We start from the raw sequence: 18,143 nt of genomic DNA on the forward strand, positions 1-18,143 counted from the left end.
GTGTGCCCGTTTTGCTGACGGGTTCCTGGGCTCGACTATTAGTTTTGTTCTTTTACCACAGGCACCTTGTGCTTGTAATTGTTCAGAGCACATTCATCTTTGCTGATTGCTGTTGTTTCTCTGTTTGATCTGTTCGCTCTGTAAAGGTATTTTTATTTTTTTAATGGCATTAGGATGAGCATGAAGAGACGAGATGCGGGACGGGCAAATATCGGTTTGCGAAAGATCGCTTTGCGTTGCGCTTGGAGGGAAGCCTGTCGTATTTTTCGTTATTCGCGTTTTCTTACTCTTTCCTTCTCCCCTTTCTTTCCAAGGCCTTTATTTAGTTTACTGGGACAGTTGCTTCACTTCTTCAGATGGGTGGAACAATCGGGCCCTCGATGTAGGGAAGGAATGCCCAAGGACACAATATTAAGGGCCACGCCTAAATATTGCTGCCTTTTGACGCAAAATATCAGCATTTCTCTTGTTGGATTCTTTATGTGGCCTTAGCAAATCAAATGTGGCCTGAAAAGGGAAATGCCTGCCAGTCCGCTGTTGCGTGCAAAAGGCTTTTTTCTTGCTCAATATGAGAAGCATTCATTGCCCCCTTTAACGCGGGAGAAGCCATTTTCACGACAGACAGGAAATGAAGGGGTGACCTTGGGGCTGCCTGTACAGCTATGCCTTTGCGGAAATTGAAGGGACGTGCGACTATACGGACAATGCATCTGTACATACATGTATGATTTGGGGTCATTGTTTCTTTTTGAGGCTCCGCAGAGATGCAGACACACTAGACTGTAAAAGCTTGATACGGTTAGGACACACATTCCTTCGTCTAACAAAAGCTGCTGCGCCTACTACCAGAGCAACGTGCAGACGTCTAGACACGAAGCAAACAAAAGCAACGGCACCATTATTGGCACGTCAGGTAAAACCCGAATACACTTCGAAGGCAAATAAATTAGGCAGCAACATTGTCCACTTAAACTGGTTGATGCCTTTGTTGCTCGACGAACTGGGGGCACGTTGGCTATCCTTGTGCCACACGCTGTTTATTTTCTAGCTCGACAAACGTATACAAGTAGTACGGAGACAATGCACCTTCAGAAAGATGGCTAAGAAAAGCAGCACTGATTTTCCTGCTGTTTCTGACTGCCTCGGTTTGTGCGCCGGTCCGGGCTGCTGCTGCATCCGCGTTTTACTGCCAACAGGCAATGGAGTGAGACGGAGCACACTCTCCAGTCTGTAAGGACTGCATTCAATGCACACACTTGCGGTGTGCATGCAATGTATGCATTTCAGGCGTGCAGGAGTGTGTTTCACCCATGCCTTTACTGAACGCTTGCACGGATGTCATCTGCAGGCGCCCGTCAGAGGTTCGTGGGGTGCATGCATGCAGCTGTAAGAATGTGACCCAACCCACTGGAGCACTTTTCTACCCAGTTTTGGATGTGGCTATAAAACCACGGTGTGTGCGCGTCTACGCATAATGTGCATGTGTGCATGCACGAAGCTCTACGAATAGGGGTCTCCTCATGTCCGTTAGTACATAGTTCGGGATTGCCGGCTTCGTTTTCCCCCGCGTCTTTCCTTCCGCTGGGATACAGCGGGTGCCGCTGCACCTGCCACTGAAACCGTAGCCCCCTCAGCAGCAACAAGTCCCTCCGAGTCCTCTTCCTGTGAAGAGCCCGTCATGTATACCTGTGAAGGTGTGCCACCAACATGAACAGGCTGCTCGCTACGAGCCTCGGCACCTGGTGCTCCCTCCCCCCCATCCACCTGCTGCTGCTGCTGTTGCTGCTGCTTGTGTCTCGCTTGTTCTTCTTCAAAGGTCCTAAGACTTAATTCCATTGCGCGTTGAAGCTCGTCCCACTCTTCTTGGGGGCTCCCCTGCCCTCTGTCCCCATCGTTTTCCCCCAGCAGTTGATGCTGCTGAGAATTCCTGCCTCCAGAGCGCCTGCTTCCGCTATGTCCCCGAATCCTAGGCCCTGCCCCGCAGCCTTGTCTTCTTGGGACCGCATGCTGACTTGAACGCTGCGTGGCTACAGTAGAGGGCCTTTCCAGCGACATAGCATTGCTACTCTCGGGGCTGCTGACAGTGCCGCCAGCCGCGTGAGTAACGCTTTCTTCCTGATGTTGCTGCAATTCGTGCCTCTTCTCCGACGGTTCCCGCTGTGAAGACGAGCAGCGGAGGCGTTTACTCCTCAAAGGGGCCGCATCACCCTCCGCAGGCGGCAGCGAAAAACTCTCAGCAGCCGCCATGGGACTACAATCGTCATCCCCATGGATCCTGCACGAGCGAGGTCTCAAGATGCCAGTCTGCTCTTCTAAACCATCGTACGAGACAGCGACAGCTACGGGCCACTCCTGGTTGTGTTGCTGTAGTGGCGGCAGGAGCGTCTGGCTCTGCTGTCGCTGGTGCAGCAATGCCTCCTCGGGGGAACTCGCCTTGACAGACGGGGCAGAAGGGTCTACAGATTGCGAAGATACCGAAGAAACCCTTTCTTTAGAGTCCAGCGGAGGACTCCTCCCTAAACCTTCATGTTGCGGCGGTTCCTGCGCCTCTGCCTGCTGTTGCTGCTGCTGCTGCTGTTGCTGCCCTTCAGCTCCGAGCCTTCTGGTGCGGCGGGCCCTTTGCAGGTGCATCTCCAGATGAACAAAACGTCTGCTGCTTCTGGTGGTATTCCTCTCAAGATCTGTACTATTAGCCACCCTGCCGCTCTTCGAATTGCTGGAGGGCCTGCCAGCAGTGTTCGATGCTGGTACTTTTACTGTATCTGTTGCATCCGGAGGCTCTGCAGAGAAGTGTTTGCTGCTATTTTCTTTAAGCCCTGTGTCCTCTTGTTTCTGCTGGTGTGGCGATTCCAGCTGTTGCTGCTGCTGGTCCTGCAGCCCTTGCGGGTGCTGGTGTTGCTGCTCCAGCCATGCCTCATGGGCAGCCATGAAGGCAACATTTGCTGCTGCTTGCTGCTCAATAGCTGCGCCTAGGAGACATGTGAGTTTGTACTGCTCCTTGATATGCTGTTGCAGCTGTTGCTGCTGCACCTCCTGTTGCGGCAGCAACTGCAGCATTGACATGTGTCTTTCCAGTTCGTTGCACAGCACCGACAGGGGTTCAGCTGCGTTGAATTTCCGGCAGTTATGGATCACCAGCAGCAGATCGGAATGCAAGGCCGCCTCTCGTCTGTAGTATCCATGCTGTAGCCGTCTCTGAACGAGCGAGAGAGAAACAGGCAGGGCTATCTCCTTCCAGTAGGCTGACACCCAAGGGGGCTGCTGCGGATGGCGACTGCTGCTGCTGCATGTGTTGTCTACCCACTCAGGAATATCCTCTATAAACGCCTCGTAAAGCAATGCCTTGTTCTTGCTACTGCTGTCCCTACTAGTTTTCGCTGGTGTTGCCATTAGCGTGCTTAGCTGCTGCAGAAGAAACGTTTGCCTCTCTCTTGGGAACTCCAACTGTTGCAGCACCTGCTGAAGCTGCAGCTCCTCTGTGCGCTGAGGTCCAGGTGGAAACTCGACTTCCCAAGGGCTGAGCCACTGAGGAGCTCCTGAGGGTTCAGGGGAACCATCAGAGGAAGCTTCCTCCGATAAGTACTGAATCTCTAAGGCTTCGAAACCCAGGGAGGCCACGTGCCGCCATGCTACAACATCGCTAGCAGCAACTGAGACAGTCCCGTTATCTCTGCTTCCCCGGCTGCTGTCGCAGCTGCCGCCGCTCCCGCCACTGATTGCGTCAATGACAAAGTGAGGGTAAACCTCCGACCCCACAACAGCTCGAAGTGCGCTTGCGAGGGCAAGTCTGCGGGTTTCGGAAGCGCCTGAGGGAAGGGTCCGGCCGGGTTCTACAGCAGAATTCTGCTGCTGCTTGTCTTGCAGCGATTTGTCGGGCTGATGCGGTGGCTGCTGCAGGCCAGCAGCAGCCAGCAAAGCTCGAGCTGTCTCCTTTGCTTCTGGGACTGGTGCCTTAATACTCCGGACGAATGCAGAATAGTACCTCCCATCCATCCACACCTGAATGCGAGGGAAAGAAGAGATGTCCTCCTGTTGTTGTTGCTGCTGTTGCCTTCTGCTGCTGTAAAAGGAACTGCTGCCGTCGTCAGGGAACTGTCGTTTGACCCGTCGTCTGGGTGTTCGCCTGGCCCCCTCTTCCACCTCCCGTTGTTGTTGCTCCTGCTTCTGCCTCTCCCTCTCTTGCTCCCTGAGCAAACGCTCTCTCTGCAGTGTGATTAGCTGCTGCTGCAGCAGCAGCAGTCTGTAAAGTCCCCGCTGCACGTCTAGGAGCAGCACGAGACAGTCGGGGGCCCCGTTGGGGACTGGACAATAATGCAACGTAAATCTGTCTCCTGCCGCGTGGGGTGGAGACAACACTTCCAGCTCCACAACGGCTGATACCTGCAGCGGCTCGTCCTCAACGGGGAGGCCTGAAGGCGCACATGCAGACGTCCAGCCACACGTACTAGACATCGAGCAAAACCGCATACTACGGAGAGGCAGTTCCGCTATTTCCATTCAAGAAGGCCCCTACTGAGTGCTGCTTTGATTGAGGCCACACGAAGGGGCCCAGTGCGTGCGCATGAAGCGAGAGACGCACAAGTCATTAGACTCCCATAAACTAGCAGCAGGTTAACAAGCACGGCAGAAGGATGCTTGCGTACGGAGAAGTCTGCTGTAAGTGCAGAGCATCAGCTAGGATAGAGAGTAGAACCCAAAGGCAGCACCGAAAACGTTTTCGCATTCCCTAGGGGGCATCCGCAGACAACGTGCTGTAAGAGACTGCTCACCGGGCATGTCATAGGCGACGCTCAGCACCGAAGCGTCGCATGCGGAGAACAAGTGGGGTGACCAGAGTTGCAAACGATCGTGCTGCAGCGGAGGTTGCTGATGCAGCTGAGGAAAGTACCTCACAATGTCTCCCAGCTGCGGCACATAAACCCCAGCAGGGCTGCTAAAACAACACGGGAAAGTGCTGCCTCCTGCTTCTCCTCCTGTCACTGCTCCTGCAGCGTCCAAACGGGGAGCTTCCTCCCGATGCTGATTGAAAGAACGTAGTACGACACGGCAGCGCCTGCCTACGCTAGTGACCCTGCTACTGCTGCTGCTACTGCTACTGCTGCTGCTGCTACTGCTGTGCTGCTGTTGTTTCTGTCGCTGCACATTTCCGTTGCTACTGTCGCTCGCCTTGCTGCATCGATGATCTCCCATGAGCCACGAGCGAAGGGCAGCGCTGCGCAAGACATCTCCTGAGAGATACGGAGAGAGAGCATCTCCTGCGCCTCTCTGCGCTCGACAGCTGACGGAACAAAGCCAAACACACGGACCCGAACAAAAGCGCAACCGATGCATTTCAATGCAACCATGCATCCATGGCTCTGCATAGATGTATGCGTATTCACACCTCACGCAGCGTCGAGAAGCTATGAATGGGCATATTCTAACTCCTGCGGCGGCTCTACTCTCTCAGCGCTTCTATCTACAGCTGCAGGAAAACGTTCATCGCAGCACAAGCCCCCAAACGAACAACACGGCCAAGAGCAGCGACGCCCTTTCGCGGCAGCTTACGCAAGACACAAGTAGCTACCGAAGTAGAGAGGGTCTGGGATAGTTCCTTTGGTAGCGCCTTCGGTCGCAAGGCTTGGCACCAGGTACGCGAGAGAGCAGCAGGCATAGTGGAAGAACAGGAGGCATCCAGGAGCACAGCACTGAACAGCAGCCCCCCCTAAGCCGCAGTGTCCACAGCGGCGCTTTACAGCCGTAGCCACCAACTCCTGCGAGAAAGGCAATGGCGGCAGAGGAGAGACATACATATATACATATATGTATACAACAACATTGCACACAGCAACAACGAAGCATCGTTCCACCCACACTGTTGTAGAGTATGACCCTGCCGAACACATCCCTACAGAGCCCAACACACGCTCATAAAACACCTTTGCCTTCCAGCGAACTGGCAAGCACACTTGGTGCACACGGCCGGCTTTTTCGGAATAGTAGCTCCTCTCAAGTAGTCGGCTCCACTGATACTGGCTATGATGCACCTGCATCCCCCCTCGCGTTTCCCCACTCCATACTATCGGTCTTAGCAATTCGTCACTCCCTTCCCCGGCGCCCCTCTGCAGCGCGGAGAAGCGAGTCGTGGGAGACATTCAGCGGCTAGCACAATGTAAATGAGACGCTTAGTCTGAGGCATTGCACTGCGCTGCGAGGCATGCAGCTAGGACTAAGAAAGACGTGCTTGGCGGCGAAGCACTGCCTCAGACTAAGCGTCTGAAGCGGAGGGGTCGGCGAGGAAGGCCGAGAGAGGAGACACAGTTCGTCCACAAAGACGGCACCCACGAACACAGGAGAAAAAAGGAACCGAAGAGAAATGCCAGAAGAAGCGGCACAGTGCCACCAACACCACACTCACCTTTAGGTTAAAGAAGCCTCGCGAATGCCTATCTGCTTGCAGGCCAGAGATGCTCATCAGACATCTGATGTGGAGCCATAAGCCGCCTGCACCCGACCTGTGCTGCGGCTGCTGCGCAACGTTGCTGCTTCCGCTGCTGGTATCGTCCTCCGCATACACTCGAAAGGGCCCCACGAGCTCTCCCAGCTGTATTTCCCGTTGAGACGGAGGGGGAGAGGAGACAGAAGTGCCGCGAGCACCGCAAAGGGCGCACTTGTGGGCCTGGCAACAGATAAGGCAGCCTGCAACAGGCTTTTCGGTTCGCGAGGCTGCTCCGGCTGCCACGTGCTCTTCCGCTTCTCGCGTTGCTCCTGCTGGTATCTCCTTGCTGTTGCTGTTGTTGCTACTGGAGGGGATACGGATCCACTGCTGCTGCTGCTGTATCAAGTGCAGCAGCAGCTGCTGCTGCTGCGTCACTCCGCTTTGGCTTGCCTGTGTCGCAGCAGCAGCAGCTTGCTGCTGCACCCTTAACAGCTCCTTCACCGGCATCAGGCTCCCCGAAGGAAAGGGAAGCATCCCAGCATACCGAAGATGGAGACAGCGAGAAACGACGTCGATCCGCTGCGGTGGAAGTCTGCTGCTGTCTGCTGCTGCTGCCGCAGCAGCCTCTCGCCTGCGGAGCAGCGTGAGGTGTTTTCTGGCCAATTTTAGCTCGTCCGGATCTGCTAAGCGTAGCAGCTCTCTTCTGCTGCTGTCTGCAACCGAGGGATCGGCTAACAATGCCATGGCATCCACAGCGGAGGTGCCTGCGAGACGGCAGCTACGGCGCTGACTAGGCCCCCTCTCCTCTGGAGGGGGGGATTCTACGAGGCTGCGACGGAGCCTTCCTCTGCGGCGTCGTGTGACTGGCACTCCTCCTGCTCCTGTTGCTCTTGCTGCTCCTGTAACGGATAGCCCACGCATCGAGAAGCCCCTGGCATCCGTCTCGCTGCTGCTGCTCGTGCTGCTGCTGCTTGTGCTGCTGCTGCTGCTTGTGCTGGTACTGCTGCTGCAGGAGGCGGAGGAAGAAGTCGAGTCGAGCCGAACCCTGCGATATCTATGGGGAGACAACATATCAGCTCCCCACTGTGCATCTCTGGGATTATTTTCACTACTCGGTGATGAGCTCTCAGACCTCCTAGGGGGCCCTCCCACCAGCCTCTGGCGTCTACCCGTGGTTTGAACAGACTCCTCTGCCTCTGCAGAAGAGGGGCCTCCACGCAAGCGGCGTCCACTCGCTGCTGCTGTTGCTGTACGGTTACTCCGCCGTGAAGCAGCAGCGGCAGCAGCAGTACGCTGCACGCGACTCCTGCCCCCTGCGGCAACTGCTGGCTCATCTTCGAATTCGCCTGTCGCACGAGAGAAGGGAATAGCGTCTAAAGCCTCTCGTCTCCCGATGCCTCGAACAGTAGAAACACCACCCTGGTGTTGCCGCTGCTGCTGCAAGCGTCCCCAGCCCATCTCCAGAGGAGCCCGCACAAGAAGGGGGGCCTCTCGAGAGGCAACAACTGCTCGTGCATATCCTCGTAAGATTTCTATGTTCCCATTAGGAGTACATCGCTGCGCATCCCACAAGGCACGCTATACACACAAACACACACACACACACACACAGATACATACATACACAGACACATGCATACACAGATACATACATACAGATACACACACATACATACACACATACCCATACATATACATACATACACATACATACACACACATACACACACATACACATACAGACACACACACACACACACACACAGATACATACAGATACATACACACATACATACATACAGATACACACACAGATACATACATACACAGATACACATAAAATACATACACACACATACACATACATACACACACATACACATACATACACATACATACACATACATACACATACATACACACACATACACATACATAGACACAAGCACACACACAGAAACATAGCCACATACATACAGACATACACACATACATACAGACACACACACACACAGATACATACACACACACCAGCATAAAAGAAGAAATAAAAAACGTCGTGATTGACAAGAATACGGAAGCAAAGGCCAGGACCCGCAACTATGATCTTACAACCCATGCTGCTGCCCTGTGCGCAGCAGCTTTGCAGTATCGGCAGCAGCGCTTGTGTACCTGTTCCAGTCTGTGCTTGAGTAGGATGGCGTAGCGGCGGTGTGGATCAGAGACAGCGACGTCCCCAAAGCCCTCATAGAGATACTGCCGACCCCCTGCTGCTGGTGCTGGTGCTGGTGTTCGTGGTGTTGGTGAGCGAGAGGGGTGTCCAAGGGGGGTGCCCCATTGCGCGAACGATGACTGCCTCTGCGAGGCAACCGCTAGGGCTTTGAGCGTCTGGGAAATGCTGTCAAGAGGCCCCTTCGCAGTTGCGTGAGCTGCTGCTGCTAGCTGGAGCAGCTGGCGAGAGAGTTTAGTGCGTAACAAGAGGGCATCCGCTGGCAGTTGCCGCCACAGACGGCGAAGTCCAGCGGCTGTGCGACACCAGTCCATTCGAGGGTCACCTACAGAGGCGGCACATGGAGGCGCAGCGATAGAGGAAATATTGCATGCAGTGAGGAAGAAAGGAGGAAGAAGAGGAAAATGACACGGAAACAGCAGGTGCAAGCAAGGGCACTGGCGAGCTCTCTGAGGGCCTTCTCTTACCGGAAGTAGGGAAAGCCGACTCGAAGGCTGTGCCGCGATTACTGCTGCTGCGGACGGCGAGCTTCCCTTCGCAGGAGGGAACCCCACAGACAAGACACTTGGTGCATGCGTCTGGGGGGGGGCAACAGCGGCAAGGCAGGAGTTGGAGGTTTGGAGCGGTCCTGATCCTGGCGGCACCGCTGCTGCTGCTGCTACTGCTGCTGGTGCAGGAGCAGCAGAGCTGTCTCCACGCAGCGTACAAGTGTGTATTTGTACACCCGATGGACAGCGACTCGACACAAGGGGGAGGTGGCTGCAAGTGAAAGGGATAGCTCCTTCCCCCCGCATCGAGGAGCGCCCCTCGGGGAAGCAGTGGGAGGGGCAGGCCGCTGCCGCTGTCTATGAGGGCCCCCTGAGGCGTCTCAGTGGTGGATACGAACTCGGTGGAGAGAAACTGTTCTCTCAGCGTGGCGGCAGAGGCAGGCATCTCTCCTGACAGACAGCGCACAACAAGAGACATGGAGAGTTCGCCCTGCCTGCTGACCCTGCAGGAGCAAGGCTTTCAAGGATCACATGCAGGGCCTAACCCCCGCACGCCCACACCCAATGACAGCGTCACAGGAGAGCCAACAACACGCAATGACGTGCTGCTGCTTGCTGCTGCCTCGCATGGCGAGACTTCAAGACAGCCGATACTCTGATCGAGGCAGAAATGCCAGCGCGAAAAACGCGGGTAGCCCCGCGTCCAACTGCGCTGTGACAACTAGCACCACCACAGCACCCTCGACACTCACCGCATCCGAAGAAGGAGACGCATCCAAAGCGATGCGCCAAGGCAGCAGCAAATCCTGAAGGGCCCCACTCTCCTTCGAGCCAGCAGCACTGCGTTCCTAGTCGCAGCCTCTTGAGCACGGAGCAGTTGACTGCGGTGCTTCTGGGAAGCCGTCCGTCACAGACGGCTTCCCTCGAAGAACTCGCGAGAGCTCCTGCGTCGGCTAAAGAGAGGAGGCACACATCTCCGCCGTACGAAGCCACCAACAAGATGTCTGGAGTAGCAGGGTGAGGCCTCAGGAGAGAAACAGAGCGCTTCAGGGTTCCGTGAAGGGCGTCGCCTACACGATGCCCTGTTGTCGAGCAGAAGACTGAGACTCCGCAATCTAGTGGAACACAAAACTCAGGGGACTGAGGGGTTCCTCGAGAGCCGCCACGACGGGCAGGCGATACTTTGTCTGCAATGCATAAGAGCGCATCGTTAGACGAGAAGCAGACCCCACAAACTCCGTAATCCAGAGGAGAAGTGGCTGCTGCTGCTACTACCACTGTGGCTGGTTCTGCGGCTGCTGCTTCGAAGCAGCAGCCGCACATGCTGACGTGCTTGTGCTGCGAGCAGCAGTGGCAAGATCCAGCTGCAGTCGGACAGGCATTCGAATGGAGGAGGCGGGTGGCTCTGTTAGCGCGGCCCTCTGAGGCATCGCTGAGGGATTCTCCTGACGAAGAGGGGTATGCGGAGGAGAGGGGACCGTCTCCACGCCTGTGACAGCCTACAGCAACGCGCATTCGTAGGGCAGGCAAGACGCACTGCTTCCAGTGTGCCTAAACCTGGAGATGACTGTGTGCATGGAAGGAACTGCAAGGAGGTCTGTGTATCCAACGAAGTTGCGGGGAAGGAAAGGCGCAAAAATGAGATACTGGAAGATGAAGGTTGCGAGGATCCAAAAAGCGAAGGGGCTTCAGAGGGAAGCATGAAACAGGAGGAAGGACGCAGAGACAAAAGGCATGGAGGACCCCCCAAAACCACTTTAAACGTCCAGCCAGGAAATCGAGATAGCATAAGCTAATAGGAAATACATCGCTTATTCAAACCTAATGCCGAGACGCTCACTCCGTTGGCTTTTTCTGCTGTCTCTTTGACCCAAGGCCCCCCTGGATGCTGCAGACGAGTCTCCTGGCTTCGCCTTCGAGTAGAAATTCGAGGCCAGACGCTCCCTAATAAGCGACACAAGGCTTATCCTTTTAATCTTTGCCGCTTCCAGGACAGGGCTCCCAAGAGAAAGAGAACCGTAAGTCATGCTGCTACTTGCTGCTGCTGCTGCCATAGCAGCAGCAGCGCCACCATCGTCCGCCTGGAAGCCCATGGAAGCAGCAGCCGAGGCTGCTGCTGCCTCTGCTGCTTCTGCTGCGGCCTGTACTGCATCTGCAGCGGCAGCAGCAGCAGCTGCTGAGATCCGCCACAGCAGCAAGACGCCGTCGTCTGAAGCAGTGGCAAGGTCGGAGGAGCCATTGGCGAAGCAGACGTCAGGAAAGGCATCATGGTAAGCTGCGCAGAGGCAACGCAAGCATCCCAGAAAACCGCGAACCTTAAACCCCGAGCACTTGGAAACAAGCAAAAGGGGTCCTCCACTTGTGTGGTGGACTGCGCCGGAGGGCACAGCGCAGTGCAAGGATTTAAAAGCAAGGAGCCTCGAAATTACGGCACCACAATATAGGCAAGGGACCGAATACGGCATTCAGCGGCGGCAGCGATCAGAGAGCTAAGAGTGGGGATAGTGGAACAGACACGAAAGATCCGCAAAGACTGGGAAAATGTCGGCTCCAGCGGCAGCTCTTAGTTTGGGAAGGTCCGCCGCAGACGGCATGGCGAACACCAGCGTTTTGCTGCGCCGCTTCGGCCGTTTCTTCTGCTGCTGCTGCTGTTGCTGCTGCTGAGCGGAACCTGGGTAAACAACCATGCTGCTGCTCCTACGCCGCAGTCGGCGAGGCCCCACACAGGAAAAAGAGGGGCCCCCATCCTCGTCGCTGCTTTCTTCAGCTGAAGAATCCTCGTCTAATCCAAGAGCGACCAGGTGCCCCCAAGGGCCACCACAGCCGACCTGCAGAGCAACCCGGCAGACACCCCACTAGACATCATGGGAAACGCCTCTTTTCCGCATTCTTTGAGGGCGTATGCACAACTTAGGCAGCACTTGCGTGCTCCCGAGCCAACGACTCTTGCGCCTCCAGAATAAAAATAGAAGGCAGAGATGAAGGGAGCAAAGCTGGAAGAGACATCGCGTCGCCATGAGAAGCGGCCGCAACAGAGACGCTATCAAGCCGGCGACTCGCAAGGCGCACAGATACACATCCACACAAACACAAGGGCTGTGCGCGCAGCCAGAGGCGCCGGCTCGGAAACGGCAACGCAAAGAAAAGCCAAGTCAGACTGACACACACATGCGCGCGCACATGAACCGAGGAGCTCGGCGACAAAGAAGCAACGGAGCAGCAGAGGAAACTAGGAGATAACAACCGAGGAACCTAGGAGATAAACGCGAACTGTCTCCCCAACCACACACCTTGGTAGTGTCAATCGCATGCGGAAAAAAGGCAGGGCCCCATGGGTAGCGCTGGAGAGGCTCCACCGACAGGAGGCCCCCCGGGTTTCCCGCACTGCTGCTTAGGAGCTGCTGAAGGGAATATAGGCGGAGATCTCTGTCGCTGCACACCAAAAGGAGCTCTTGAGCGGCTGCTGCCGTCTCAGCTTCCTCACGGCTTTTTGCGACGGCTGCCGCAGCTTCCGCTGTGGCTGCAGCGGCAGCCGCATCAGGAGAGTCAGAGGACGTACAGCTCGCCTTCCTTGCGGCTTCTGCTGCAGCGGCAACTCCGGCAGGAGATGAGGCCGTGAGGAACTTGACAAGGGTCACTCGACTGCCCGCGTCTATGCAGCCCACGCTAAGCCACCAGGAGGGCAGCAAGCGCCACAAACGCACTTTGCCTGCACCACAACAGGGCGCCCGACACAGACACATTCCTGTTCTACGGCTGCTGTAGAGGCTTCTGCTGCTAGTGGAGACACTGGTGTGCAGAACGCCTTTGCGGGAAGCGGCTAAAGAGGGGTGAAGTATAGCAGGGTACGTGCGCTGGACGGACCGCTGCCGCAGCAAGACGCAACAAGGGAGTCGTTAGGATGGACTGATAAATCGGTAATGTCGCCGTCGTGCTTCAACAGAGAATACAACAGTTGCCCAGTGCTCACTTCCCAGGCCTTGATCAAGCCATCCACCCCGCCAGTCAGCAGGACGCTCCCTGATGCGAAAAAAGGAAACAGAAGAAACTTCCTATAACCTTACTGAAAGGCGAAGGAGGAAGAGGGGTGGCAACGAACGGCTCGCCGTAAGAAGGTTGCGGAAAGGCATGGAGGGCTAGGCGGCCGGCGAGACGGATCCAAACACAAAACAACGGAAGAAAGGATTCGAGGAAAGACGCAGCGTGTGGATCAACGGACAAACGGCAGGGCAGCCTGAGGTTGTGAGACTACCCTTCTTGCTGCCAACTGCCTTCGCATCCCGTAATCCAATAGGCAGCTTACCGGAGTGCACAAATCGGACGACATAGACGGCAGCAGGGTCTCTAACAATGTGTTGCTGGTGTGGATTGAGACTTATCAGACGCATTTCCTCTTCAGGCATTTGCTGGTGACCCCAAACATTCACCACGCGCTGAAAACGCGCAGCGGCAGCGAACCACAGAGACTCGGGGATCGCCCCCAAGCCACGTCTCCACGGATCTGCGTCACCGGCTCCAACTACCGCTGATGTCACTGCTGCTGCTACGCATGCACCCGTCTCTGGGCACCCCGCGGCTAGGGAAACGGCATCCAGACTCCACCACGCCGCTCTCCTTGCCGCTGCAGAGGCTGCCGCCATCGAAGGGATTACCGGGCAACTCAGCAAGCACTCCGATTTCCTCTTAATATCCCGCAAGGACAGAAGAAGACTTCGGCGAACCCCGAATGGCGGTACTCTGCTGCGCGGAGGCCCCACTGCTGCTGCGCACAGAGCCACCATAGAAGCCGAAGCCTCCACTCCGTCTGCACCAAGACATGCGTCATGGCCGTTGTCACTGTGACTTTTGTGGCAGCAACAGCAACTGCGGACTGCGCAAGCGCAGCGTTTGGTTCTGCAGTCCGCCGACGATGCCTCCTCCATTTGCAGCAAACGGGGCCTCAGATGTCGTAACTGCTGCAGCAGCAGGGATTGCGGAGGCACCAGCTTGGGCATGCAGAGTTGCTGCAACTGATGCAAAGAAGACACCCGGGAAGAACCCTGAGGGGCCCCCTGCAGCAGCACCAGCAGGTGCAGCAGGAAGGTCCTGACGGGTGCAAAAGCCTCCTCAGGAATCCCAGAATGCCCCCACTCTTTGCCATGGTACGGATAAAGAAGAGCATCCCTAGGGAAAAATGGGGAACGATCGGTTAGCGCCAAGGGGTTCCCCGATGAAGTGACAGGAGCCTCCCCACTTGCCAGCAGCCGACGGTGAAGACAGCGAGCTGCCTTCAACAGCCGCAGCTGCTGTTGCTGCTCATAGTGCTGCTGCTGGCAAGCCTCTTCATAGAGAACAGAGGCCACCTGAAACAACAGAGCAGAATGAGGTGCAGGGGCGTGCGGCTGCTGTTGCTGCTGCTGCATGAGATCCACAGTATTACCGCTGCCGTGGCTGCTGATACCGCTCACTTCAGAGCTGTAAATACACCGCTGCTGCCCTGCTGGTGGTGCTGATGAAGCATCTTTAGAGTAGGCCTCTGGCTCCATGGCTTCCAGGTGCTGCAGCACACTAGGTGGGGACGCTTTAACATACCATCAGGGGAAGAACAAAAGCGGAAAACGTTCCTGCTGATATATGTACCTCCATGCCAATCCATCCGCCTGCCACTTCTGCTGCTGTGACTGCTGATGCTGTTCCTTCGGTGTCATTCTTTTCAAAGAAAGTCAAGGAGAAACGCACCGGAGAGGCCCCTGCCCGCCGTGTGTGTTTCTCCGGGGGCCGTAAAGAAGCCCGCTAAAAAGGGGCAAGTAGAATCGACCTAGAGCAACAAAGACAGCAAAAGCCAGTTTTGCCTAGGTCAGCCGGAGGGGCCACCCTATGAAGTACCTATTTAGCTGGTTCAGGCCCAGGAGCGTTCACGGTGCATTCGATGGTCGTGGGAGAGCCTGCAGGGAGCCTCCTTGAAAGCGGGAGGCAGAAGGGCCAAGTAAAATGGAGACACAAGACAGCTCTCGCTGGGGACCCACGTGAGACGCCCTGGGGCCCCCAACACAATCCGCCAGCACGCGTTTCAGCACAGCAGGCACACGGGGGCCCCTCTGGCTAGAAGCAGAGGAAAAGGGCAGATGTAGGTCCAGCCAGGATGCAAAAACGACACAAAACGTCGGCAGCAACAACAATATTGACAGGGAAATTCGCTGCACTGCAAGGAAGAGCACAAGCCTAGTCCCCCGCCTCCCTCCAGGGTTACTAATGCCCTCCTGCGGGGGGCCCCAAGGGGGCTGGTCGTTAAGGCGTATATATATGCTTAAAATACTAAGAAATAGAATGATATACTACAATCGTTGCCAGCATTTAGGGAGCTACAGGGCCCGCACCGCCTGTACGCGCCGGTGTCATACAAGTGTTATGACAAAGGCCGCAAGTGAAAACGTGCAACCAAGTGCAAGCCAATGAGGTTCTAAACTAACCGGCTGCAAAAGCAGCACATGTGGAGCTACTTAACTCCACCCGCCATGAAAGCAATAGCGTTACTTGAAGGAAACCGTGGTGTGAAGTGCTTTCCGATCATTTTGCCGAGTGTTCTGTACTGTAACGGGTGGACAGATTCAGAAGTTGCAATAAAACCCTAGAGACAGCGGGCGAGTTAGCCAGAAATATGCGTGCACAGCTCTGCCAGTAAGACGCGTCGGGAGTCCATGCTGCCATCAGCATCACAGGAGGGATATCGGCTATAGTATCCCACACCACAAGTTGCTTTCACCGGTCGGCTGACCCCACGTCTGCCTTAAAGCTTGCGTCGTGAGCGCTTTGACTAGTATGGGCACTTTAAAGCATTCAATTGATTTAGGAGCAAGTATAGGGCATATGCTTGGGGAGAAAGCTGCCCTAGGTCAGTTTCTACTGCACTACTTATATTCAATTAGCATTCCGCATATTATTGATTGTATGATTTAGCAATTCCTATCTTCTGAATATTGAATATAAGAACACGTCCTGTACCATACGAATGCATGTTGTGTAGTTGAGAAGCTAGTCACAAGAAGAAGCGGGCTAACCTACACTAGGTAGTTTTCGATTACACTAATTATTTTTAAGCAAGGACTAGTCCGAAGCTAATAATTTGGCCTCTCTGCTTGGATATCTTGCTTACTGCAGAGTGCAATTATCCCGACAATATGATCTGCAATGCTGCAGGCTCATGTACTAAGTGCTGTGTGCAGCTAGCTCTGGATGATCGGACTGCTTGAAGGGTGCAGCTACGCGTCCCCAGTGGTCCCTATTCTTTATTCTCGAGTCTATTAAGAGAAAGGGCACGAGAAAGGGGGAGCCTTTAAGCGAAGACAATTATTTGGCAAGATTGTACTGAGTCTCGACTTGAGGGGTGCCCTAGGGAGACCATCCGTTGAACTTAACACCATATGACTTTCTGCGATTGCCCAAAGTTTTCAAGGTATGCAGCAATTTGAGCCCCTGCTGAAACACCTATCCGCTAGCCGTACAACTGTGGGAAGAAGGAATGAAAAAAACGGAGCTCTTTTAAGGGACATTTATTTGTAGAGGCCATCAGAGGAGTGGTACACACTGCCTCATACTGGCACATGTTGTTCTCTTTGCTGCTTCTGCGAAGTGGTACACGGGTTAAAGCAAAGCAAAGACTAGACCTTTAGACTTTGGTTATGCAGTTGGGAGATGGTAAAGGTGTTTTGGGGTTTCGAGGCAGTGTTCTGTAGTTCGCCAGCAGACAGGTTGAAATTCTAACACATTTTCCGCTACAAAGATTGAATTCCATCAAATGCAATTCTTCCCGTAGATACTAATTTATGTTCTGCTGATCTCCTCTCCCGTATATTACTGGGCCTTTCCTAAGGACAACTTGGGACCTGGTGCTGGATGTTACGCTAGGTACAGCCACTGATGCCAGTGGTAGCACAAATGTGCTTCGTTGCAGAACAGACTATCTAACGAAGACCGGCGCTCTGTTAGAAATGAAAGGTAAATAAACTGACAGTGCGAAACGAAAGAAACTTCGACTCTAAGATATGGCGTACTCATGCGAAGCAACTGAGAACCGCAGGCCGTAAGCAAGCTGAGGTGCCATTATTGTTCAGATGACGACTATTCAGGCGTATGATGGTGACCTTTAATACAGCATACCGTCTGCAATATGGGGAAATGGCAACTCGGGATGCGCCGTGGTATGACTGGGTTATGTGCTGTGAAGGCAGCCATGGAGAAGGACCCCATGCAGGGTGCCTGTTTCTGTTGTTGCTTCTCGAAAGATATATCAAGGATTCACACTAAGTTGATGGATGGAATATATATTGGTGCAAGGACGAAGGTATCGTGCTAATCACATGCGCCTGCAACACGGCGAAACCGTTCCACCAGCTACTTAGCAGGGTCACCGTATTTGCCGTATCTCTTCGCGGATATGTTGATATTGAAAGCTCTGTTGCTAAAGGCTTTAAGACATATTCGGTGAGTTTTCAGTTTGCTCTGATAGAAGGATCCTATAGTATGCAAACAAAGTGAGTCGCTTTGCAGTGTCACTGTAGGGCAAGAGAGATCTACAGCAATGGGGATCCAAAGTGGCTACTGGATGGATAGTTTTCCGGTCTAAAAGCATACATATATGCTGGACGAGGTGCCAAGATCAAGAAGAGGGAGGAGGAAGTCGCATATTAGGGGAAAGCTGTAGCATTGTGCTGTGACCATACGTATCGCTGCTCATAAGACAAAGCTCATCACTTTATTCATCTCATGGTCTACCCACTAGGGTCTGCAAGCTTAAGCTCCATCGGCTTTATGCTGTTATAACAACCTGTAAAGGCAGCAACGACTTGGGAGGGTAGGGATGATGCTGCACGCGAAAAGTTTTAGTTTTGTGCAGTCATGGGTGCTTTTACCTATAAATCAAGTTTAAATGGCCCCGCGTAGAGCTAATGTCTGGTAAAAGCCAACACATGGGTTCTCCCCTAAGCCATACCCTCTTATTTACGCTATCAATATGAATTCTTCCACCTTT

At 54.5% G+C, this 18,143-nt stretch overlaps 1 protein-coding gene across 1 annotated transcript; it reads right to left on the reverse strand.

Annotated features, from left to right (window-relative positions):
* Positions 1–1,527: 1,527 nt before the first annotated feature.
* LOC34618198 lies at positions 1,528–14,661 on the reverse strand. Its single transcript, XM_026336290.1, has 15 exons — positions 14,556–14,661; positions 13,440–14,267; positions 13,001–13,156; positions 12,427–12,845; positions 11,652–11,964; positions 11,029–11,411; positions 10,646–10,733; positions 9,889–10,407; positions 9,116–9,586; positions 8,591–8,973; positions 6,398–7,996; positions 5,548–5,753; positions 4,770–5,278; positions 2,083–4,409; positions 1,528–2,019 (listed from the first exon to the last, which is right to left on the reverse strand). Exons 1-15 carry the CDS (start codon positions 14,659–14,661, stop codon positions 1,528–1,530), a joined length of 8,799 nt encoding a protein of 2,932 aa, XP_026192075.1.
* Positions 14,662–18,143: the final 3,482 nt, after the last annotated feature.

The sequence above is a fragment of the Cyclospora cayetanensis genome, unplaced genomic scaffold, assembly GCF_002999335.1.
Source record: "Cyclospora cayetanensis isolate NF1_C8 unplaced genomic scaffold, CcayRef3 CcayRef3_contig_12, whole genome shotgun sequence".
Lineage (NCBI taxonomy): Eukaryota > Apicomplexa > Conoidasida > Eucoccidiorida > Eimeriidae > Cyclospora > Cyclospora cayetanensis.

Coding starts and splice junctions, on each gene's coding strand:
- LOC34618198 (XM_026336290.1), bottom strand. CDS start 14,661: ATGGAGCCAGAGGCCTACTCTAAAGATGCTTCATCAGCACCACCAGCA. Junction 10,734..11,028: donor CGAAGCCAGGAGACTCGTCT/GCAGCATCCAGG, acceptor TTGGATACACAG/ACCTCCTTGCAGTTCCTTCC. Junction 4,410..4,769: donor CGTCGCCTATGACATGCCCG/GTGAGCAGTCTC, acceptor GTGCGCCTTCAG/GCCTCCCCGTTGAGGACGAG.